This window comes from Pteropus alecto, unplaced genomic scaffold (genome assembly GCF_000325575.1).
Source record: "Pteropus alecto unplaced genomic scaffold, ASM32557v1 scaffold131, whole genome shotgun sequence".
NCBI classification, from domain to species: domain Eukaryota; kingdom Metazoa; phylum Chordata; class Mammalia; order Chiroptera; family Pteropodidae; genus Pteropus; species Pteropus alecto.
This window is the reverse complement of record NW_006434709.1, coordinates 17,711,800-17,738,407: the sequence shown is the minus strand read 5'-3', so window position 1 is coordinate 17,738,407 and position 26,608 is coordinate 17,711,800. Positions and strand designations below refer to the sequence as shown.

Sequence of the window (26,608 nt, the reverse complement as noted above, 5' to 3'; positions counted from 1 at the left end):
ATCTATCTATCTAAGAAAATAGTCATCCAATGCACTTTAGTCAAATCTCCTTTTGTATTTCCCCTTAATCAGGCAACACACACGCCACTGCAGCTTGCTCCTAACTAAAGAAACAGAGCCCTTGCTGTAGCTTATTTTTTTTTTTTTTATCCACTTCTTGATGCTTTCAAAATCCTGGCATCGATGGCATGAGAGGTGAAGTTTTTACTTTCTCAGCTTTGGGATGAAATATGCTTTGCCTAAAGCACACTCTGAGCATTTTTTTTATACCTTCAAGATAGAAAGAAAGAACTGAAAACAGACTGATAGACCCACATGGGCATGTTCTTGGCTTACATGGGAAAGAGCTGGCACCTTTCTGATTCAGCTGACAGAACTGTCATTCTGTTAATGCAGAGACGGGGGGTGGCCCTGGCTTCCTCTAGAAATGGATCCACAGAGTTGCTACAAACTTGTGAAACAGCAAGCAAGCCTCCATGGGTACGACAGTTGGTGTCTTCTTTGATTTGCCTCTTGTTCTCAACCTCTGTTACCCAAGAGTCTGATTCTTCCTTGTAAAGTTCTCTTGGATCCTGCATATTCTCCATTTCTAGTTTTATTCTGGTCCAGAGTCTTATTCACTTCATGATTGAATACTTATAATGGCCTTTGCTCTGTCCCCATTTCACCAGTTTCTTCCTTTTCTAAATGGTCTTGGACAATTGTCTTCAAGTGAATGCTCCGAAAAACATGACTTCTCACTCCTGCTCTGGACCTACAAAGGCTTTCCTTTGCCTGTTATATTGAATCTACAGTTCTCTTCCTCACTTTCAAAGTCCCTCCTGGTGAAGAGGGCTCTTCTGCTAAAGATTATGGCCTAAAATCTTAGGTTCTGTTTTTTGACATTGTCTAATCCTGACTCTGGGTCTTTGGGAAGGTTGCCTCACCTCACTGGATCTCAGCTTCTACCTTTATAAAATGAAGAGTGTAGTAGATATGTTGGCGTCTATCAACCTAGTCCCCTCTAATCCTTTTCTCTAAAAGCTATAGTATTCCTCTCTCCTAAATTCCCCTCATCCTACTTTCTTACCTCCCTCTCTCCCTTTCTCCCTCCTTCCCTTCCTTCTTATTTTTATCCACATTTTGATTTGAGATAAGAAACACCCAGGGCATGAGGAATTTAATTAGCATATTTACTTCTGTCATATAGCATCTATCTTCCCATATTATGGCTGGAAACTCTTGTTTTGAAAGGAATTTAATCAAGGTTCAGATGTCAGAGACCCCCATCCAGAGTTGTTCTCCAGGGAAGTGGGTGGTGAGGAGGAGAGGAGATTGGGTAGAAGCATTGGGACTTTGCCAAAAAGTGATAAAGCAAAGAAGGGTAGAAAGGGTTGATGGTAAATGAACAGATCCAATACTTATCTTGAGGGAGGAGAGGGTCCTCTCTGCATCATCATTAGAGAAAGAGGGCACATGGCTTACTTTCATAACTGGAGAATGGTTGTTTAGCTATCTATTAGAAGGTATTTTCAAAAAATTAATCCTAAGGTATAATGTAACCATTTAGAAGCTCTTGAGTTTGTTTGTTTTTTAAGGGTTTTTAGCGTAACATTTTAGTGGCAAGGGACAGGCAGAAGTTCAGGCTGGGTGGCATCAGAAAGCAAGAATATAATTAAATATCCAAATTACAATCTTTAGACTATAGAATTATATTTATGAAGATAAAAATAATTTTGACCACTCCCAACTCTGTTTCTCCTGCATTTTTCCCTATCCTGGAAAAAACAACTCTATTTTTCTGGTTGTTCAGATTTACAACCCTATAGCCATTTTGACACTATTCTCCTTCATACCCCATATTTAATTTGTCAGTGATCTTGTTTCTACCTTCAAAATATCCCTAGAATCTGAACCCCTCTTACCTCCATTGTTATCGCCTTCATGTGAGTCTTTATTTCCTCTCAAAAGGATTATTGTAATAGCCTCCTAACAAATCTTCATGCGTCTATCTTGACATCCTTTGGTCTACTCCTAAAGTAATTCTGTTAAGGCTTAAATCAGATCATATCCCCTCCTAGGGCTTCCCATTTCTCAGTGAACAAAAGCCAGTGTCCTTACAAGAGTCTACGAGCCCTTCATTATATGCAAACATATCTGTGACTCTCTGACCTCATCTTATACTATGCCCTCTCCACTCATCCATTCAGTCACTCTCACTTCTTTGTTGTTCCTTGTACATGCAGATATATTCCTGCCTCAGAGTCCTTGTTCTTGCTAATCCCTCTCCTGGCATACTCTTCCCCTAGATGGTCACATGGTTCAGTCCTTCACCGTCATTAGGTCTTTACTCATTGGTTGCTTCTCAGAAGGGCTTTCTGGCTAGTGTGTTTACCATCTCTGACCCTCTCTCTTCTCTTTCCGTTTTATTATTTTTTTTAGTAGCACACATCACCATCTAGCATATTATATATCTTATTTATTTTTTATGTTCGTTATCAGTCACCTGCTATGGAATATAAGCTCCATAAGAATTTATCACCTCTTCCTGCAGCCTGTTTTGTTCTCTGTTGTATCGCTAGCACATAGAGCAGTCTCTGGCACACAGTAGGCAATCAATAAGTATTTGTTGAATGAATGAAAGAATGAATTGGTGCTCACTAATCTTTGCTTTCTTGTTTTCTAAGAGATACCATTCAGTTACTTGAAGAATTTTAAGGCCATCTTCTGCCTCAGATTTGTAGGACCATGTATTTTAAATATCGAACTTGAAAAAGGAAAGCCAGAAATGAGCACACACATACATATGACGTGGCCCAAGTGGCTCTTACTCCCCAGTTTTGCCACTAGCTGTAGTGGTATGGACAAAATGTCAGTTGCTAACAGACCTAAAAACTAAGAAACTGCAGATGGCTGATGAGCTCTTTTAACCTCTGCTCTTCCTCTCCTGGGGCAGAGTTTAGAGGGCAAACTGTCAATAAAAAGATATTGGGTCCTTTTGCTTGTTCCTGCTGCCACTTAATCATGACAAGTCAGAAGAAAGAGGCTGGCAAAAAATGCAGGATTTTCACTATACATGTGAGATTCCTAAAATCACAATTGACAAAGCTATAAAGGGTCTCTGGAAGTGGTGGTATGGAAAGGGCAGTAACTAGACATGATGCTGGTTCGATTATTAAATGGTTCAATGGCTTCAGTCAAAGTTCATTCTGAGTGCTCAAGTTTTCTTCCGTCTAGTGGAGATGGAAGTGACTTTGGGAATCATCATGTTCAGTTTAGTCATATAGTAGAAGACTAACCTGAAGCCCAGGGACGTTAGGTTGTATAAGACCAGAACCCAGGTCTTCTCATTTCTAGTCCTGGGATCATTTCACTGTGCTGATTGGCCTCCTTTTCCTAGGACACACCTCTCAGTAGATGGAACATGAGGATCACAAAGGTGGCCTACAGGTCTGCCACATCGGGAAGCATCCATCCTATATATATCTCTGCTTCCTGAATTCACCAGAGAGAAAGATTGTCTATTTCTGTCAAGCTGGCAGAGAAAGGATGAGGAACCAAGGATGGGTTTGGGCAAACTCAGTGGAAAGAAAGGGAAGTGGAGAAAGGCAGAGAATAATGATCCTGAATGGAAAAGAGTCCTGAGCTGGCAAATATAATTGAACTATCTGAGTGTATAAAAGAATCGAGATAAGAAGTAGCAAGAAAAAGAGAGCATGGAAAAAAAAGGAATAAGAAATCGAATGGAACAAGTATGCACATTTAAGTTCCCTGTGTCAATTAGAAACTTATATTTACTCTTCTTGGAATACCCTGCTTCTCTCTCAACAAGGACCATCATCACACACACACACACACACACACACACCCCTCCCCCCTCCCCCCCGACACACACAGACACTTCTTCATCTTCCTTTATCAAAATTACTCAAGGAGCAGGTGCGGGTCTACTGCCATCTACACCCTGAAGCCTTCCTTGTTTGATCTACCCCGTCATTCACAAATGCTGCCTCTAGTACCTGCCTTCTGTGAACTCCCACAAGACATACCTCTCGTGGCACCTGTGATTTGTGCATGGCTTACTCTCATGCTAATCTGTTAGTGTCCTGAAGTCAGATATTAGTCTGGATAGGCTTTCTGTGCTTCACAGTAACTACTTCAATGCATACTCAATAGATATTTGTTGAATGAATGAGTTAATGATTGGGAACATTTTCTTGGAGTAATACTAATAAAATAATGAGCATTTATAATGGTTATTGCACATACACATGAAAAAATGAAACTGATTGAGAAAGCATCTTGAAAAATATTGCACTAAGAAAGTTATGCTGTGGACAGAAAAAAAGGAACACAAAATCAGGAGTAAAGACAAAATAAGAATAGGAACCTAAACTCTAGAGTGTGTTGGGTCATGGGGAAAGTGCCAAGGCGACAAAGAAGACTTCCTACCTACACTTAGAGCGAGAAGAAAAACTAGGGTTGCTTAGCTTGTTGCTTCTGTGGCACGCACAAATGACAAAAGAACGCAGAAGTTCCTCACTCCTGTTTGACTTCTACCTTCTTATTCAGGGAGAAAAGTTCTGGAAGTTGTTGAATAGTCTTTTGTCATATTTGAAATGAAGTTCAATATATGAGAGGAGAGAAGAAGGGAAGAACTAGCTGCTTCAATTGAGTTTCTATTTCCATATAAAAATGAGTTGGCATCTCAAGGCTCTGGAAAAACTTAAATAAATGGAAACTCCTTAATCTTCGAAGAGTTGTGAAGAACAAGTGTGGTATCAGAAGGCTAGAAAATAACAAGTAATGACCCCTTTTTTTTTTTCAGAAAGTAGAAAACAGATTCTAGAAACTATAGACCAGAAAACTTAACATCAGTCCTATTAATATTCTTCTGGAGGTTTTGATTAATAGTTCATGAGTGCTTATAAAAAATGAAACAGAGAAAACTGAAAATTACTAGAAACCAGCTTAAATTCCTTGAGAGCATGAGATAACAATCCTAATTTCACATTCTCATCCCAGATGGTGGTTAAATTATATGAATCTTCTAGAAAATTTATGTTTACTTATTTCCACTCATGTGCTTTAAAAACATCTCAATATATCTCAAACTATACTTTTGTCTTTACACTTTCCCTCCCCTGCTGATCTACTCTTCACATAGCTCAGTAAATGACACTGCCAGCTATTAGATTACTCATGTCATCCTGCAATTGGCCTCTCCCTCACACCTTAGGTCAAATCCATCATTAACCCCTGAGGATTCTGAGCCATCACTCAGCCTCCCTGCCTCCACAGCTATCCCAGGTAGCCTGATTGCTCTCTGACTCTTAGTGTGTTGGGACCACTAAGTTACCTCCAAAAATGTATGGAATGACTTCTTTGTGCTCAGGAATCTAAAGAACTCAGACCTTCAGAACTAGAATAGTCAATAGTTAGAACCATTGTGTAGTTCTGATTCTAGTCAGATGATTAGACTCAGGGCTCAGTGGAGGCAGTCAATCACTCCTCATTGATGGAAGCAAAAAATTCAGAGGTGGACAGACCTTTTGGTACATAGGGCAGAGAGATAATGCCATCAGGATTTCTGGTCATTCTGGAATGTCCAGCACTGACTAGGGCTTCCAAGTCCCAAGACATTAAGTGAACATTTTCGACATTATAGGACTATGCTATGGAATGTAAAGGATGTATAAATGTAAATATGAGAATATATGTGTGTGTGTGTGTGTGTGTGTGTGTGTGTATATGGCTTAATGGTATTCCCAGAAATTAGAACCCCTACCAAAGCCTAACTTCAGGAGACTAAGATATGTGACATATAGATAGTTAAAAATGTAAATGCTTAGGTTCAGGAGATTGAAATAGGTCTATAATTTCAAGTCTTCAAGGAGGGGAAAAATCCACCTTTCTCTGTTCTTTCATTTTCTAAAAATTCATTTTCTTTTTAAAAAAGTCTTATTTAAGTTATGTTATAAACTCTTTTCCTCCACCACCCATTGTGTCTTGGTTAAGAGCAATGTCTCGGGGTCCTGCTTCTTGTTCTAAATCCTGAGTGTGCCTCTTGGGCTAGTTACTTAATTGCTTTATGACTACATGCTTTATCTGAAAGTGAGGATAGTAGTGGGGACTGCCCTGAAGGGTTGCTGTGAGGAATAAATGAGGTGATACAGTGAAGCACTTAGGGCCGTGCCTGACAGATAGTATGTACTCAATCCGTGCAAGCCCAAGTATTGGTCTATGTTATTACTATGCCTGTGGTCTCTGCTGTACTCCCATTTTGTCATCTGCCCTTGGGAAATCGCTTAACCTCTGTTTCCTCAACAGCCAAGAGGGTCTGGACTCCCTGACCATTCCAAGTTCTGGCCTTGATTAGCTGGTGAATGTGACACTCTGACCTTCCTTCTGGTTTCATGATAGCTACTCTGTCAGTCCAGAGAATTTCAGTTCAATTTATTTCAATCTAATGCAGTCCAATTCAATTCAATTTAACTCATCAATTCAAGCTAGTGCAAGTTATTCATTATATTTATTCACAAATATCTTCTGAGGTCTAAGACATGCATAATACTGGTCAGATGTAAGATAGAAATGAGGCATGGGAATCCTGGTTTTTGAGAGTTTTACAAATCTGGATGCTTTCTGTAGCTTCACATTTTTTTCTAAGTGGAGAGAAAATAAGAAAGACAATATCCTCATAGGGGTTTAAAGGACTTTTCCTTTAAATGATCTTGAGGAAAACATCTAGCCAGCTGCTGGGAAATGCAATTCTGATATCTAAGTGGTTCTAATTGTTCCCAACTCAAGGAGGGCAGTCCCTAAGGACTGGCAAATCTTCCCAGAGGCGACAGCAGACAAGCTAGTCAACTTAGGAGAAAACAGGAGGGCAGCAGAGTCCAAACAGCAAAATAAACGAAGCCTCAGTTATGATTAGAGAGAGGCAGACTGGGCTTTTCTATTTATTCAAAATGAATTGATTTCCCCTGGAGTGTCACTTACACCATAATGATTATTAGAAGGGAGATAACTTAACAGAATAATGTAAAAACAAAATTAGATGGGTTACAGATCTCTAGTTGATCTTTGATCTTGACTGCTCACCTTGAAGGCAGAGGTGGAAAAATATAACCGAGAGGCAGGATATTTGAAAATTTTCTTGGTATTTACTGTTTTATACTCATTCATTTATTCATTTTTTTCTCCTTTCTTTTGAAAAGCCAGGTGAGTTGAGGAATCAGCAAACAAAATGATGAAAATTCAGGTTAATTTTAGGAAAGGTTATCTAGATCCAATTGAGTTAATTTGTTTACTGTGTCAAAGAATAAATTAACCCAATGTTTAGGTAAGTTTCTTTGAAGGAGTTACTTATTTCAGAAACATATAGCTTTAGATCCAAAGATCTTCTAAGTATAATACGATTTCAGCTGGTCCCTACTCCAAGCAATTGAAATAAATAAATGAATAAAAAATCGAATTCTCTTTGAAAAGACTTCTAGTGACTTAAGGAATTTGTATTTCTTTTTCTTTTTTTTATTAAGTTTATTGGGGTAACATTGGTTAATACAATTATATAATTTTCAGGTGTACATTATAATTTGACATCTGTATATTCTATTGTGTTTACCACCCAAAGTCCAGTTTCTTTCAGTTACCATATATTTGATCCCCTTTACCCACTTCACCATCCCCTTACCCCCTTATATTTGAGCCCCTTTAGCCCGTATACCTCTCCCCTTCTCCTCCAGGAATTTGTATTTCTTAACTGCACACTAAAGCTGGGTATAATTTGTTCCACATTCAGTCATAGAGATGTTTAAAGTCATTTTCTACACCCTACTAAATTTCTCTGAACCACACCTTGGTTCTTTCTACCTAAACCTCCACAAATTATTAAAAGAGAACTTCATTTATTTTTCTGCTAGATAAACTTCTTTGAATTTGAATATCTGGAATGAAAATACTACAATTTCTTCCACTCTCACCCAAGTGCTGCACTTGGCACATTTCTAAAAATTAACTTGATAATTCAGAAACAATACTATTTTCTTAAGGAGAGAAAATGATTTCCTTGATTTGCTGCCGTTGGCTCTCCAGGTCTTCTCTCTACCAACTCTGTGATCTCCCTCACTACCATGTATTTAAATCTTTTCTTTTTTTTAATATTCAGCACATGTCACACCTTTTCAAGAAAGTGCCCTGTTTATTCTCAAGTCTAGGTACCTCTCTTTTTAGAGAACTTCTACAGTACTCAAATTGTGTTCTACGTATGCTATTTTTATCATATCATCACATAACTTGAAAAGCCTTGTTCTCTTCCTCTGTGTCTGTGTATGTATTTTTGTCTACACTCTTTAGCTACATTTAAAGAGTCTACATGTCAGGGCTGCATCTTTCAGCTCTTATATCCCAGCAAATGGCTGTACACACAGTGTTTGATAAAGGTGTGTTGCCTGTAGTAGCTTGTACCTGATGTACTGCTTTGTTTAGGGTCTCAGTGGTTTTTCTGTGAAGGTGCTGAACTCAGGATTTTGTTATTTTGGCTTATTTCCCATTTGGTACAACTGTATGCTCTACATTGCTGAAATTACTTCAATTAAATGGTCAGGACTGTAAATACACAGGGAGAAGGTCATTTTTGCTCTATCCTGCTCAGAAGAAAATAAATCTGTTCTTTTCCTTTGATCTAACAAACCAAAGCAGCCCTGGAAAGTACTCTTCCATTTGCAGTTTCAGTTCTCTCTGTTTTGCTCACCATATCACAGTGTTTAAAAAACTGTTATGCCTGCCAAAAAGAGCAGTTAGTGGCCTTATTTTGTGGGTGATAGAGCCATTACCATTCACCAGACTGATATTTAGAACATGCATGCTGAATTATTAAAAACTAATAATGCACACAAAGAAAACATTAAAGTAAAAAATGGGATGAAAACTTCATTGTGATAACATTTATTTCTTTTTGGCTTGCTCAACTGTTCCCCTTTGTTCAAGTGTACACCAAGAAGTTCAGAGATGCAACATACCCAAACTTAGGAAGTATGGCTAAGACAGTACTTATAGCGAAATTTATAGCTGTAAATGCCTGTATTAAGAAAGAGGAAAGATCTCAAATCAATAACCTAACCTTCCACCTTAAGACACTGGAAAAAGAAGAGCAAACTAAACCTAAAGTGAGCAGAAGAAAATTAAGAAAATGACAGTAGAAATTAATGAAATAGAGAATAGAAAAAAATAGAGAAAACAAAACCAAAACGGATTCTTTGAAAGATTAAAAAATTGACATGTAAATGGCCAATAAGCATATGAAAAGATGCTGGACATCACTGAGTATCAGGGAAATGAAAATCACAACCACAGTGAGATACCACTTCATACTCATTAGGATGACTAGAACCAAAAAGTCAGTGTTTTAAGAGGATGTGGGGATATAGGCAACCTCACACGCTGTTCATGGGAATGCAAAATGGTTTGGCCACTTTTGAGAACCAGTTTGGTGGCTCCCCAAGTATTAAACATAAAGTTACCATATGACTCAACTCTTCTACTCTTAGGTATATACCAAGAGGAATGAAAACATGTCCACAGAAAAACTTGCATACAAACATTTACGGCAGCGTTATTCATAATAGCCAAAAGGTGAATAATCCAAACGTCCATCAACAGATGAAGGGATAAACAAAATGTGGTATATCTATACAAAACAATATTTTTCAACCCTAGAATGAATGGTGTATTGATACCTGTTATTACATGAATGAACCTTGAAAATATTATGCGAAGTGAAAGAAGACCTCATATTGTGTAATTCCAGTCATATGAAATTCCAGAATAGAGAAACTATAGAGGCAGAAATTAGATTAATGGTTGCTTAATTCTGTGTGGAGGATGGATAGGTAGGGGAGTGATAGTTAAAGGGTATGGGTTTTCCTATGAGGTGACAAAAGTGTTTTAAAATTGACTGTGGTGACGGCTGCACAGATCTGTGAGTATACTAAAAACTATTGAAATGTAAACTTTGAATGAATTGTATAATATGTGTTATATCTCAATAAAACTGTGTGTGTGTGTGTTTTTTTAATAAAGCTGGCAAAGGTAAAAATAAAACAGTAATAGAGTTCTAATAGATGTTTCCTCGATTGCGAGAGGATAAGAGGTGGATGTGGTGGTGGTGGGATTTGCCTGTGTTTTGTGGGAGTTGGGAGGTACGTTTTATCACCAAGCCTGCCATAGAAGCTTAGAAACTGAGGATTTAAAGTTTGGGCTTTGGAAATAGAGGGTAGACAATGCCTTTAATTATTTATGTGACCTTAGACAAATCATTTTTTTGTGGAACTCATTTCTTATTCCTAAAACAAGTAAGGAGAGGGAGAAAATGTGTGCTCATTCAAGTTCATTTAGCAAACAATTCTCTGATTTGAAGAACAAAGCGGGTTTGCAGAGGTGAAGACTTGGCCCATATAGAATTTTAAAGTATCTGTCTACCACATATTTGGGGTCATACATACTACCTTTCTCGCCCTATAGTTCCTGTGAGTATATATAGAGAGCCACTTGCTAAAGCATATTTTTGGTTAACTATATCTCACTAATTCAGAGTTTCCTAGTGTGTTCTGTGGAATACTTATGGGTTATATAAAATTGGAATGCCTCCGAGAGCCTTTAATATGTTATGTGTATTGTGAGTCTCTAGACTAGGGGTATAGCATGCAGCATTTTCCAAACCTATTTGATCATGGAAGACTTTTTAAAAATTTGCTTTATCTGGAGGGTCTTATGAAACTAGGGTTGTGAGGAATACACTTTGAAAAGTTTTAAAGGGCCAGTCTTCAAAAGCTTAAGATATTTATCTTCCAAGAAGATTTTACATTTCAACTTCAGAGTCTTAGAAATTAGGGAAATCTTTAAAGCTTTGAGAATCAATTTATTAGTGATGGTATTGTGACGAATAACAAGGGAGATATTTTGAGGCAACTGTGCCAGTTCAATGTTTTTCAAATCAAATCACATAGGGAGCTGTAAACTACTTAGAGTGACCTCGGTCCAGTCTTTAAAATGTGTCCAACATGAGAAAGCAGAGGTACAACTCCCCAAATCTAGAAGGAAATCTTTGAAAGGAGGCTGTGAGGTCATATTAAACCAATAAGGATTTAACTCTGTTGAGCTTTTGAAATACCATCATCATGGTTCATCTAATTGTATGAGGACCGTTTAGGGAGTGGGTCTCCAACCCCTGGGCCATGGACCTGTACCAGTCCATGGCCTGTTAGGAACTGGGCCACACAACAAGTGAGCAGCAGGCAAGTGAGGGAAGCTTCATCTGTATTTGCAGCTGCTCCCCAGCACTAGCATCACCACCTCAGCTCCACCTCAGATCTTCAGGCATTAGATTCTCATAGGAGCACTGATCCCTGGCGCCAAGAAGGTTGGAGACTGCTGGTTTAGGGAGTATCTACAGAGATTCCAAGCCTCCACCAAGCACTCCATGTTCACATAGCAGTCACTTCCGCTAAGCCTCTACACTTCCAGAAGATCAACTACTCAACCTGCTGAGAGTTGTTATTACTGGGGAACAATCTTCACAGAATATGTGTAAAGTTGGAACCAGCCCTTCCAACTGCCTCCTCCAAAGGCACACATGTTACTAACAACTCTTTAACATAATTAGAGAACTTCCGGTTATTAGGCAATTTGTCACAGGAAATGGCCATTGACATTTACTTTTCAGTCCTCCTTTTACTTATTCATGACCCTACTCACTCATTTTCTTTCTGTGTGTCTCTGTCCTCCATATTGGATAGTTATTGAGTACCCAGTACTGCTGGGTATAGGAGAGGGGTGCAGTGCTAGCTCTTAGGAAGCCTACTGTATTTGAGACCCAAGAAAATATATATTTTGTATTATGGATGACTGCAGCATTGTACATATTTAAGCTCAGATGAAGAGTTTAGATTGTTTTGCTTTAAGAGTTCAGAATATAAGGAGATATTTCTCTCTCTCTCTCTTTTTTTTACAGTTAATATACAGACTAGATATTTTTAAATTAAGTATATCAGGAATCTCAATTTCTATTCCGACACTGAGAAGCTGAGTAGATTTGGGCTAGTTCTTCCTTTAATTCAATTTTCCAAAATAGGAAGAGTAATAGCTACAGTGCAAGACTATTGGGCGAGATACTATAAGAAGCATAAAGCATGGTAATATAGTAGGATTTAGTAGATATTTGTTACATTCAATCTTCTAGTTCTTATTTGCTTGAAGGGGCCATTCATTCATTCATTCATTCATTCATTCAAGTCATGCATTTATCAAGCATTTACTCTCTACCAGGAATTATTCTACATGCTAGAATCCTTGCCATCATAAAACTTTAGTTCTAGCTTCTAGCAGGGGGAGATAAATAAGTAAAGATATAAAAACATTCAAATTGTGGTAAGTTTAATTAAGAAAAGGGTCATATGTTAGAGTAATGGGGGTGCTATTTTCGTGGAGCAGTGAAGGATGGCCTCTGAGTAGGTGGTATTTGGGTAAAGACGAGAAAGATGAGAGGCCATTAAAAAGAGAGGAAGACATTCTAGACAAATAAAACCAAGTGAAAAGATCTAAGGTGGGAAAGAACTTGGTGTATTTGAAGAGCAAAAAGGGGTCCACGTGGCTAGATCATAGTGATGATGGGCAAGTGGCACATAATGTGCACTGTGCTTATGGAAAGGCAGGCAGAGGCCAGATGTTAGAGTGCCTTGTAGCCATGGCAAAGTATATAAGCTCCACAAGGGAAGGGATCCTGTCTGTTTTGCTCACTGCTGGATTTTCAGCAACTAAAACAGTGCTTGCCATAGTAGGTAGTCATGAAACATGAGTTGAGTACATTTCATTCTAAGTGCAATTCTAAGTAGTTGTACGCCATTCTCTTTTTAAAAGTCTCTCTAGCTGCTATGTGGGGAATGGAGTCAAGGAAAGTCAAAGGTTGGAAGCAGTGGTGACTCTGGTAGTAGCTCAGGTGAGAGAAGATGGTGGTTTCAGCTAGAGTGATGGTAAGAAAGGTAAGAAGCAGAGACATTTGAGCTATTTTTTAGGGGTCAAATTCCCAGCACTTGGTGTTGGGTTGGATTTCAGGATGAGGAACTGGTGATATGTGCATTTATATAGACGATGAATACTGGGGAGGAGTTTCTGAAGGTTTTAGGGGAGGGTGATTAAGTATACAATTTTCAACTTGTTGTTTTTACTTTGTTTATTTGTTTTTGGTTTTGAGACGTTAGGGATCCAAGTGAAAATGTTTCAGTTGGATATTACTTGTCTGGGGCTCAATGAAGAGGTCAAGCATGGCACATACACTTTGAATGTATATGGTATTTAAAGCCATGGAACTGGATGAGACCATAGAAAGAATACAAGTGCACGAGAAAAGAGAGTCTGGTTGAAGCCTGGGGAACTCCAACATTTAAAGAGCTGGTAGCAGTAGAGAACTCAGCAGAGAAGACTAAGATCTAGCATGAGATGGAGGAGGAAAACTTGTGTGGGGTCACAGAATCTGGAATTCAGAAGAGAAAAGTGCTTCAAGCAGGAGGATGGCCAACGGGAGTGTTCCTGAGAAGCGTGTAACATGCAGATAGAAAGTACCCATTGAATCTGGCATCTGAATTGTGGGCATTCTTCTTATATTCAAACATAGTGTAAAACATGCTAAAAATAAAGAGAAGTTTATTGATACCTGTGACAAGAAAATTTTCAGTGGAGCAGTGGGAAGAGAGTCAGATCAAATGGGGATAAATTGAATAATGAATGAGGATTCCAGGGAAGAGATGGCATAGTATACACATACCTATTTGTTTCCTTTTAAAACAGTAAGAGGGTTGACTGATTGATTGATTGATTGATTGATTTTTGAAGCATAAAGCCACAAGGACAGAGGAAAAAGAACAAAATTTTAGGATTGTAAAGAATATGTATGGATGAATGTGGATCTGGAACTAGTACTGCCAGCATCTCCTGCAGCTGGATAGAAATGGAGACTATCAGGCTCTAACCCAGACTTACTGAATTAGAATCTGCATTTTCCCAATATATTTCTCTGATTTGCTTGCATATTAAAGTTTCAGAAGTGCTGACTTAGCAGACTCTAGAGAATGGAACCCTAAGCCAATGTGATTTACACTGCATAATCCCTGAAACACTCAGGAATTTGAGGCACTGGTGTTCCTGGAAGTGGAAAGAGATAGCATCGATGAGGTGGCCAAAATAAAGAGAATTGGTGGAAAATTTAAGAGGCAGCCATATTTCTCACTTGAAGCATTTGGGCAAGTGCTCCTCCCCATCTGAGCAAAACACCAAATATTTATTTTTTTAAGAGAGTAGGATAGAGAGTTTCTGGACTGGAGGATGCCAGAGACCACTTAGGACTGCTGTATGCTGAGAACCAGCCATTTTCCCCAGCCACCAGAATGCTGGCACTTAGGGCTTTACCCTCTACATAGGAGCTTGGAAGAATCTTCCCAGGGAAATTGACCAGCCCAAGAGGGAAGATCTAGATACTGAACTAGTGATTCCCCAATGCAAGGTCCAGCCTTTTCTTTTATTTATAATTTCTGTTGCTGTTGTTATCTAGATACTGAACTAGTGATTCCCCAATGCAAGGCCCAGCCTTTTTTTTTTATTTGTAACTTCTGTTGCTGTTGTTTTTGCTTTTCATCCTCCTGAATCTTACTCAAGTGCTTTGCTTCCAGAGCTACTTTGTAATTTTTCTATCTAGCTATCATAACTGTTTGTTCTCTTTCCTCTTGTCTCTAGTATTTGTTCTGGGGGAATCAGATGCCATTCCAAGACTGTATGTTCTTATAGAAGGAACTCAGATTTTCAAAATCAGGGGCCTGATAAGGAATTTTGCTACTCTATGCAGGGTTCCAGATGACCTCTTTGTCGTCCCCCATAATTCCCATATTTGTTTTCATTGCCTTTTTAGTTTTTCCTCTAAATTTAAAGTGTTTCTTGTTGCATTTTCTGCTGCCTCCCCCTGCCCCACAACTTACAGAAATGTTACACTGCTTGCCCACAAAACAAATACCAATTAAATGAAGGTTTCTTCTCTTCCTGCCTTGACTAGAAATTAGCCTTGGTGGGCATAAGGTAGTGGCTGACTGTTGATACTTGCTTAGGCTGTGTTCTGATAATGGAGAGTGATCATTCTTTTGTATTCAATTTGTTTTTCTATTCTAAACATAGCTGTACAAAATATAGTAGTTTGAAATTTAGAAGAAAGAAAATTATTGTAAGTTCAAGGGCATGCAGTAATTCCTTATTCATGTCCCCTTCATGCCAAAGTACACATTTTTAAGGTGTGCCATTTTCAGAAGACATAGCTGGGCTTTGTTAAAGCTAACTGTGTGATTACCAGACTTTAGAGATGACTCTCAGTTCCTCTGGGGGATGGCTGACATACCCAGCCCATCGACATATAAACTCCTCTTACCCACTACCTCCCCAATATCCACATGATAGTATTCATGAACACGAGCAGTTTTAGGAAAAATTATGAGGTTGGCAAAGGAAGAGTGCAGCCTAAATTTTCTCTTTTGGTGCTTCCACCTCCTGTGCCCTTCTCTTCTATCCCAACTCAAATGATCTAGCCCCTTGTATTTTCATAATTTGAAACCTTCTCATCAGATTTAAACAATTGGGCATCTGCCAGTGAAACTATCATAAATTTACTGATGTTCATTTGTCATTCTATTTTATTTGAGTTTCTCCTTATAAAATAGAGCAAGGATTTTCTGACCTTTTAAAGAATGGAATTTTCTGGAAGTAACCCTACACAGCTCCTAAAACCAACCGTAGTAGGTGGTCAGAAAGGCAGATCTAGATGGGACAGGCAGACACCTGTTTTCTCATCAGCTTTCTTCTGGCATCAAACAGGCAAGCATCTCTCTTTGGCTTTCACTAGACATCCATTTCTTTCAGCTCTCATAATCTATGATTTCAAAATGCACAAAGCAATTTGTAACTAATTGTCAAATGAGTGATTTTTAATAATGACATCTCCGGGTTCTGAGGGAGAATTTTGATTGTTGTGGGTAAAAGTGAAGAAAAACAATATTGTCATTACTTGTTTTGTGTTCTCTTTTAGTAACTGTCTCTCCTATTGATTCTTCTCTCTCAATTGCCCAGCATAGTGCCTTGTACAAATATAATCGATAAATATTTGCTGTTGAAAGAAACTTCATAAAAAGTGAGCATCTTTACTTTGGTCTCAAAAACTGAACAATAATGGTAAGGAGAAAGTATTTCAGATGGGAGAAAATAATATTCGGGTAGAGAAATATGTTTGGGGGCTGGGGCATAGAAAATAATGCAAGAGCAAAGGGTTAAGAGGATGGAAGATGAGCAAGGACAGGAGAGTTAATTTGAGGCCAAAATATGGAGGACCTTAATGTCAAACTTTGAACTTTTGTCCTGGATCTGGGCATTGGAGTCCACAGAGGAATTAAACCAGAGCAAGAGCTCAGAGCAGGGAGCTGAGAAGTGAGAAGAGGGAAGGCACAGAGACAGGTTCAGAAGCTGTTACCAGGAGATGGTGAGGAAAGCAACAGCAGAAGCAATCCTGCCTTCTAGGAATGCGATCCTGCCTTCTGATCTAAAATTTAGTAGATGTTCTTAGAAGGGACAGAATATTTTATATTGGGGCCACTCCTGAAAATCTAGTATTGAAGACGGTGGCCCTTTCACATGAGGGGCTTTTTAAAAATGCCCTTCTTATTCCAGAAGGACTCTAGATGAAGTGTTCCCTGACATCCCATCAGCCTTCATTTATTTAGTTACAAAGTTGGTGTAGGAGCTGGGATCCCTCACAAATTCTTTCTTAAAACCCTTTGCCAAACTGAAATAACAAGATAGAGAGGTGTCTGTGGGCAGGTTTTCCATACTGCATTTCAAAACAACAGAACTGCCTATTAAGCATAAAGGAGCCCTCCTTACCAGCCCCCTTTCCAAGGCCCACACCCGAAATCACAGAAGTTTAGGAATTGCACACCTGCTGGACTCGGAGGCTTAGGAAAAGGCTATTGTTTTGAGAAATTTGGGACCTGAAGATGTGTGTAAAATCAAAGCATTTTAGAGTTGAAGAAAACCTCAGGATCATTTCACTTCAACCTTCCTCCTGCCTCCTGATGAATTTTCTTTCTCATGTCCTCAATTGATCTTTCTGTTTCATTGAAACTTAGGTGAACTTTTTGGGTCCCTATTTCTTAGAGGTTTTCACCTAGCTTGGCATTAAGGAGATATAGAAATTGGCTCACACTGTACATTTTCCAGTATTTCTGACAGAATTCCATGTTGGCTTTTGCTGAAAAAGGTCTGGGAGAAGGGATGAAAGAGCGTAGATGCGAGCCACTCCTAAGACTAAAAATATATTTGAGTTCAAGTCTATGGCAAGAGTCTGGTTGCTTTATTCAAATATTTTTTGCACATCCCTTGAAGATTTTCAGATCAGTTGGCATAAGCCATATGAAAGAACAAAGTCATGGCATGTTCAGGTCAGACACACAAAACATCTTCTGAGATACTTCAGGGAGAGGTCAGATTAAGAGCAAACATCCAAATCTCATTATAATCAGATCCTAAGCAATTAAAAATAATTATGTATTCTCTTTCCTAACTGACCTTGTGGGATGTATAAACTGAAATTTAGTCTAAATAAAGCTACATTGGAGAATCTAAATCTAACAGCAAAAAAACCCCCCAAAAAAGTACAGTCCAATCAACCACAGTGACTACATAACCCAATTAGTGGCTTTGAAAAAGGATAATAAAAAGTTATCTTTTTTATTTCCCATTTGCAGCCAAGATGTCCTGCTTTTGAAGCTTAGGCTTCTTTGGTAGAGGACTTGGGTGAGGAAGGACAGCACTCACCTTTAAGTAAAGAAGGGAATTTATCGTCACCAAACAAGTACAGTTCTGAGCTTTCGAACCCCTACTCTTCAGTTGCTGATAATGACTCTGTAAATTATAGCTCTTAAGACAAGTCTCAGGGTAGAGTTCATCTTCTACTTTAAAGGATTCTTTCTCTGAAATATAATTTCTACCTTTCCTCTTTCAAGATACTGCATTCTTTAGCGATTCCTTTAGTCATTTTTCTGATTCCTCTGCAGGGACTATAAAGTTCTCTTACCCCGAGCACAATTAAATTCCAATATTGAACATAGATATATAATTTCTCATGAAAGTAGGTGCAAGATTTTGTTTATAGAGAAAGGGTTATGTATGGATTAGGATGAAAACTCTGCTGTTTGTTTCTTTCAAAGCAATATCTCCACAAGGCAGTAGGAGTCTCCAGACATGGGCGCCCCGGGCGATCTGCACAAAGGGGAGTTTGGTTGTGATATCCAGACAGAGCTATGACAATCGAAGCACTTCTTGGGAGCACAGGAAAGCTAACATTCAGGGTTTAGAATCTGACCTTAATCGACAAAAATTATATTTCTTTAACTTTTCTGCCTGGTTTAAAGTAATTTTATTTAGGCAATTTCATTCATCCTTTCAATATTCTTCTTAGGTATAGAAAAACTGGTATTATTACTTAAGTCAAGAGAACTGAGTGACATGCCTACAATATAGAATATTTAACTTTTAACTTAGGGAACATTGTTTCAGTCTATGTATTTCCGAATAAATTAATAGGTTCTTGAATGACATAAAGGCATTTCCTTAAACACATAAAAAAGCAAGGAAAACAAGGAAACTATCAAATCCTATAGTATTTCACTACAGGGAGAACAATAATCATCTTTTATAAGAATCTTTTCTACAACACTGAGAAGCAGAGCAAATAAACATATGTAATTCCCCCTTATTTATTGTATCATTTGTTCAACACATAATGGAGGGCCTAGAACATGCATTGCATTGTACCAGGCACAATAAGGAGTACAAAGGAAGTTTTTACGGCAGTTGAGGAAATAGAACACACATGAAAAATTATGTGCAAAGCAAGATCACTCAATGAACTGCACCAGGGTTCTGGTTTAATAAAGATGGAGTGGTAAGTGAAGACTTCATGAAAGAGGCAACCTTTGAGCAAGATTATGATAAGTAGGTTGGATTTCAAGAGGCAAAGAAGAAATTGAGAATCAGTACAGGTATAACATAAAGACACAGGGAGGCAGAAATATGCAAACTGAGCTTGAAAGCAAGTCTATATCCTGCAGAGTAGTTGGCTCTTGGAGAATAGTGAGAGGTAAAGTTAAAAAGGTGAGCCATATGAATGATTTCAACCTTGGAGATCATAACATGGTGTCAGTGGTGTTTATGGAGAAAGGTGGAATTATGGGGTGCAGGCAGATTCAGAGAAGAGAGATTACTAGGAAGGAGATAAATTCTGAAGTTATCATATAATCCAGGCTTCAGATGTTCAGGACCCAAACAAACATGACGGCCATGGGAAAAGAATTGTGGCTAGTAGCAGTATGATGGGAGTTTATAAAACTGATTGGATATGGGCAATCAGGAGAGTGAAACTTACATTACGAGGAGAATTAAACCATCAGTATTCAACAAATGAGGCAGTCAGGAGAGGTTTTAGCAGTTTTGTAATCCATTGTTTTATCTTCCCTTTCATCACCTCAGAAGAAGTAACACCCAGTTCTGTCATGGCTGTGGTCTGTATTTCAGAACTATATCCTTCATGAAAACACAGCATATTCTTAAACAACTATTTCTCAGGCACAAAACAATGAAAACCCAGCCAAGAGTTCATTTCCAGCTGTTTTGAGCACTGAATTGGGAGTCAGGAGTTCTGGGCTGCAGTTCAGACTTTACAAGGCATTTGTTCTGGTGGCTGGGGTTGGATAGACCACAGTTGGATCTGCCTTCTCCACAGTATGTTCTGCAGAATATTATAGATGCTCTTAGAGAAAAAGTTTCCACAATTAAACATGTTTGCAAACATCAAAAATTCTATTTCCTTCTTGGAGATCGCAGAACTTAGAAAAGTCATCTCTTTTGGCATATGACAGTCATATACATTCCTCAGAACTAAGGGCCTACTAAGAAAAGAGTAAGCTAGATACACTCTAAAGATCCTAACTAAACAATAATCTATGGTAATAGCGTATTAAGAATGATCTAAACCAAGAAAAAAAACAATATAAGGCAAAGGAAGAAAATAGAAATGGAAAAATATAATTAGATAATTAGAAGTATGTGCTGGTCAGTTGAAATTGTAATGAAATACTGGCAGTTTATAATATAATCTCAGTATAGCTCTCTCTATGCTGAGAATGATCATCAGTGGACCCTTTTCTCTTCTTATGGTCATCTAATCTTGCTGAAAAAAAGATAGCTATATCTATATTGTCACTTAGAGTTAAAATTTCAAGTTTTGAATATGTGTTTGCATTATTCTTAGAAATTCTACCTCCAGGAAGAATAAAGCAACATCAAAGGATCTTTTCTAGATTCAGTGACTGCCTCCAGGTTAAGCTGAGTTTCTAGAGTACGTCTGATATCAAAATTCCTTAGACCATGGTCAGAATGAAACCTGCTCCCTGAATTCTTGACAGATATTGAAAGCCTGAAGGAATACATTTTCTTAGTAAGAAAATGCACAGAGAGTAAGTGCTCCAGCCACGGGAAGGAGGAGGACATTATTCTTAAATGGGAGACTGTAAACTTTACATAGATTTTACAGAGATTACTATAGATCTTTACATAGATTTTCCAAAGCATTTCCATAGCTATTGACTCATTGGATCATCACAAATGCCCTCTGTGATAAGTGATTTTTTTACCTAGTATTTTACAGATGACAACAGCAACCATCACCTGAGAGGCATTGTGCTAGGTGTTTTATTTACATTGTTTCACTTATATTGTTTCAGCAAGTCTGTAAAACACACACTGCAATTTCCATTGTAGAGCCAAGAGCCCACATGATAGATCAAAAAACAGTGGCATAGCCTGGGTTTGAACTCAGCTCTCTGGGATTCTAGAGGCTACACTCTATCATCTCTGACTTGTCAGAACCATTTAAAGACCTTCCTGTGAATATTACCTTAGAGTTCCCTCTAACAGAGTTAGAATTTCTGACTCTGTTCAGGTAGTTTAGTATTTTCCCATGGTGCCATGTTGTCTCAGGCTGCCCAAACCCTACTTAAACCAGTAATATTTAACTACTTTTTGCTATAGTCTAAATCAAAAGTGGGCAGTCTATAGCCTGTGGACCAAATCAGGCCAACTGCCTGTTTTTCTTTGCCCATGAGCCAACAATGTTTTTCACTTTTTCACATGATTGAAAAAAAATCAAAAGAACAATGATACTATGTGGCATGTGAAAATTATATGAAATTCAAGTTTGTGTCCATAATAAAGTTTTGTTGCAACACAGGCATGCTAATTCATTTACATTTTGTCTGCAGCAGCTGTCCTACAACTATGGCAAAGCTGAGAAGTTGCAACAGAGACTGAAAGGCCCTTAAAGCCTAAAGTATTTATTATCTGACTCTTAACAGGAAAAAAAAAAAAAATTATTGATCTCTGGTCAGAATTCGAAAGGACACTTTTTCTTTGAGAAAGAAATGGAAGGAGAGCCAGAAGACTTTCATTGTATATACCATACAGAGGAGATATAATTGAGCTCAAGTTCGGATCCCAGCTCTGCCATCTAGGAGCTGCATGGGTGACTCTGTCCAAATTATTGAACTTTTCTGTTCTTCAGTTTGCTTCATTTGAAAAATGGAGCAATAATATCAAAACTTGCAGTTCTATTATGAAGTTTTAATGAAGTAGTATGTGTAAATCACCAAGCAAACAGTAAATGAATCTACGTGCCTGTTGATGGTGCTATTATGTTCTTTTGGTATTGATATCAACATATGCAGATCATTGGGAATTAGAAATCTTTGGCGATAGCTAGTAGGTATGTAAAATGAGACTGCTGCAAGGTGGATAGAATGATAGGATAAAAATGTACACGGTAAAATTAGGAGTGGTTTCCCTCTAGTGAACCTGACTAACAGTGAAGCTTTGTCTTGTTGATGGATTAAGCAATTGCAGTCCAGGAAGCTCATCTATTCCATCTACCTGCACCTGATGTGATCATCATTAAAATCAGTACTCAAACTTGGAAGGCTGCAAGGTGAATTAGAAATACTTAGTTGAACAAGCCATTCCATCTTCCTTCTGCCAATGTTCCAGATAACCCTGATGCAATCCTTTGAAGAGAACAAAAATATTTGCTCTTTCATTCTAACACAACATCTGAATTCTAGTTTGCTTGGCATTTTTTCTGTTCTTTAGTGATTAACAAACTGACCTGAAAAATATCCTCAAATAATTTTTTTTTTTGGTCTAACTGCCAAAGCAACATTTACCTTCTTTTCCTCAATACACCTTGCCAAGAAGATTGTGAAACTGAATGGCAGAATGGTTCAGCTCATGCCCTTCTAACGAGTGTATAGAGGAGAATCTTCTCAAGATTAGATATCTGGGAGAACTACTTTAGTCCTCAAAGCTCTCAAATAACCATAGCCATTCCTTAGGTGGGTGAAAATGCCAATAACAGGCAAGAACTTTCTTTCCCCTTCTTAGTTTTATGCCATTTTATCCTCTGTTATGTACCTCTAAGTAAAGGGTTCACTGTGGGGTAGGCTTTGTCAAGAGCGTGAAATTTGTTCCCAGTATTCTGTTGGACACACACTCGCCTACAGCCTCCTTCCTTAGTTACAAAGTGTTCTTGGGCAGAGATATGTTTTAGTCCTTTATATCTTAGTATGAATTTGTTTTTAAATTCTACTCCTACTCTTCACACACTAGCTCATACATATATACTGAGGTTTCGGGTTTAGGGATAGATTTTCTTCTTTTATGTCCCTTCTCCCCTCCCATTCTTTCTGTTTTCTTTGCAAAACGAAAAAAAAAATAATTCTTTCTTCTTGAAAAAAGATATTGGAAAGTAGTAGCCGAGAAGGGAGTTTTGGATAGAGGGACATTGTTTGACCCACAGGGAAAAATTAGAAGAAGTGGAAAAGAGCCAGGAGAGGTAGAAATGGCTGTGTGTATTGGGGGAAGGGCTATATTTTTTAGTGTTTACAATAATCTAACCAAGCAGGTTGGATTAAAATCACATTAGAAGTGAGGAAGATGAGGCTCAGAGGGGCTCAAGTAGTTGTTCAGTCACTTAGAAGCAAGCGACTTCTTATAGGAGCTCAGGTACATCGGCTTTCTACTATATTTATAAGAACCTAATAAACCAGACTATCTTTGTGCACAGACACATTCTTCCCCATAATCAGGAATAACTGTCTCATCTGAGTCAGTGTAGCCAAAACACAGAGCTGACCAGTTATTTTCTCTGCTGCTGCAGCTGCCTCTGGATAGGAACTGAGAGGACTTGTGTTAGCGAAAAAGTAGTGAGCAGAACCAACCAAGTCTGTGACCATTTGTTCCCGAGTGAAAATCCGAAATGCAACATCAACATGTTTGAGTGTAGCTATGGTAATCAGTGAACTGAAAAAGTGCCCACCTTCTGCAGTAAAACAGGTCATCCATAGCTGGCTTGCAACCAGCTTCCAGAATGGAGACTTCTGTTTAAAATCCTTGGACTAAAAACATTCAGGGTATCTACAGACTATGACCAACAACTTGACAGTTTTCAGGGGAAGCAGTAATTGGACCGTTAAACGGTCCTGCCTTCCTCTTGCTCTAATGCAGTCGGACATGGGATTTCAGGGAAAGAACAATAGACTGTTAGTCAAAGGCCTGATTTCTAGTTTCGGGCTCTGACTCAAATCATTGTGAGAGTTTGGGCAAATATTTTACTCTCCAGACCCCAGAAACCTCATTTGCAAAATAAAGAGATAGAGTGAAGTGATGCCTAAGTTCTTGTCCAAATTCAGGAGTCTATTGACTTCCCGTTGGAATAGTTCAGTAAAAATATAAAGTTGAGAATCACATTTTCCCAGCTGTTTTCTTTCCCTCTCCACCTCTTTTTTCTTTTCTAGCTTTCTTTCTTCACACCCCTTCTCCTCTCCTCCATCCCTTTCTCCTCAGGAAGCGGAATCTCAGTTCAGAAATTACTTGCTGGTGCCTGTAAAGCAACAATGACTCTTGCATTCTTGAATTCAGTGTCCTCAGGAGACTCACATTGTACATACTCCTTAAATCAAAGTTGTCTTTCTGCCTCCAGTTCTAGGTCTTCTAAGTTTCTACTTTTTCTTAATTTTACTTCTCTGGTTCTACCCAAGAGAGTATGGAACCCAAGAGCAAATGGGTTGAAAATACATTCAAATTTCCGCATTGCCTTTCCCTGACAAATGCCAAGACAAACTCTCACTAAAATCCTTGGAGAGATGCAGGACAGCAGTGTGGGGCTGGGGGAGTTTGTTTTATTCAAGCCTTCGGTCAAGACAAAAATATTCCAGCGCAGCAGTTATCAGCCTAATATGAAAATAATAGCACTCAACACACAAATACCCGCCACACAGTTCCCACTGCCTGTGATACTCACAGTTCAACCACATTCCTGGGGAGGTCGGAGGGAATCTCTGTCACCTCACTTTCTTGGCAGAGGAAAACCCTGTTAGAGCAATGACAGATCCGATGATTACATCCTGAGCCCAAACTCAGGAATTCCAGCAAGAAGACCAGGAGCAAAGCCATGCTTATTTATCCATCCACCTGCTTTTCCCCCTGCATTTGCAGAGAAAAATCCCCACAGATTTCAGAGCCTCCACACAATGCCCTTATGAGATTTGCCTTGAAGCTGGTAGGGTCACATGATCCAAGGGATGCTTTTTTTTTTTTTTTTTTGGTCACTCCAGAGGAACAGCAAAATTCCTATGTGCCCCAGTGACTTCTGGGGCGAGATAAGCTGCTCTCTTATCCTTCCTAATTGGGTTTCTTACACACTGACTCAAAGAAGACAGCAAAGGGAATCTTGATGCATGTCTGGAATAATTTACATTATTTTTCTATAGAAGTGTCCCTGCTGGTCACCATTCTCTTCTCAACAGTGACATGATTTTCTCCAAAAAAGACGTAACCTACAATATGAAACATCAGAAGGAGTATCACTCAGTGAAGGGCGGGGACCTGTTTTCAGTCTTGACATCAATGTCTTCCTCCAGCCCACCTGATATAACATCAGAACTTCCAGGTTGTAGTTATTGTTCCTCTTTCTTGCTGTAATTAATAACCCAAAATGGCACTGCTTAGAAGACAAACAGGTGGGTTAGTGAGGCCCAGGCCCATCCAATTTCCATAGGTGGGAGGCACTTCTGAGAGAGTTATCCACAGGGATAATTGACTAATCTGAATGATCTAAGGAATGGGCTGTTTTCAGTGGGGATTTAGTAAACCCCAGCAGTCTACCCTGTATTGCTTATCCTTTTTGACTTCTTTCCGTACTCTATAGCTTGCCCTTGCCTTTCGGAAGTTGGCACAAATGAATTTATTTAATCTATGCTTTTAACTTAGATTTAAATGTTCCCTGTAGGTGACAATCCTAGCTCTTTAGTTGGCATTCCCAACCTCCTTGATGTTGAGGGATCTGAGGAATACTTAGTAAAGTGGCCTTCTACTTTCAACTCCAGAATCTATGAAGATTAAAAGGCGGAATATTCTCTAAGGTCCTGCCTACAATTTGTTACTTGCTAAAATTAATTTCAACACTACCTTTAAGTAATTAGTTGCATGAAACCGAGTTATGTGAAACTTCTAAACATGTATGTATTCATCCCTCTCCTCTCCATCTCTCCACCTCACCCAGGAATAATGACATATAAGGAATGGATTAAATTATCATTAAAGTAAAAACAGAAGCTAATAATGTTTAGGGTGAAGTTGCTCTTTTTAAGTTAATTCCTGAACTATGGGTAGGCCTATCACACCATCTGCCTATTTGATCACTGAAGAAACCAAAGTAACTGCTCTGTTAAGTCATTTAATGATTCTTTCCTCTCTTTCTTGCCTGATCAGAAAGAAAGGTGAAAGTGAGTCCTCTTGTTTTTGAGTGACTAATGCAATGTAAACGTATATTTTTCAGTGGTTGCCACATGCCAAAATCGAAATTAAATCATCTTGTAAAATTACAAAATTTGAAAATCTAACTCTTAGAAAGCAAGACTTGAGGATATTGGTGTAAAACAAGATGAGGCAGTCAGCTGTTACAGTGCTGTAGGTGTAAAAAAAAAAAAAAAAATGGCTACATGAACAGTTATATTATCTTATTCAACAATCAATACATGGAATCACAGTCTTTCAGATGGGTTTAATTTAATCAACTAATGCTTAAGTTTACTTTAAAATATTTACATTAATTTAAAGAAATTTACTTACTTATGCTTGACTAACTTGAGTGACAAGAAAAAGAACCTCATTACCAGCTGAACCTCTCATCCATACCTCAACCCCAGAAATCCTCACTTAGATTTTAGAGAGCTCCAATTACACCTATTAGTCCTTGTATAATGAACAGAAATCATTTTAAAATTGAGATTTTGAATTTACAACTATCTCATATTCACAATTTACAGATAACAAGTAACAAATGTAAATTATTAAGCAAAATAATAAAACAGTTTTAGAATGAAGAAATAGGACATAAGTAATGTTGTTCATCTAATTAGTTGTTCCTCCCTTATCC

General features: G+C 38.4%; 1 protein-coding gene across 2 annotated transcripts in view; it reads right to left on the bottom strand.

The window, feature by feature from the left end:
• The window catches only part of FSHR (follicle stimulating hormone receptor), a 154,096-nt gene extending 129,381 nt beyond the window's left edge, over nucleotides 1-24,715 (bottom strand). For both annotated transcript variants that reach the window (XM_006909605.1, XM_006909606.1), the window contains exon 1: nucleotides 24,473-24,715. In XM_006909605.1, the coding sequence (XP_006909667.1) occupies nucleotides 24,473-24,624 (152 nt within the window). In that variant the 5' untranslated portion in view covers nucleotides 24,625-24,715. The remainder of the gene's footprint in view (nucleotides 1-24,472) is intronic.
• Nucleotides 24,716-26,608: the final 1,893 nt, after the last annotated feature.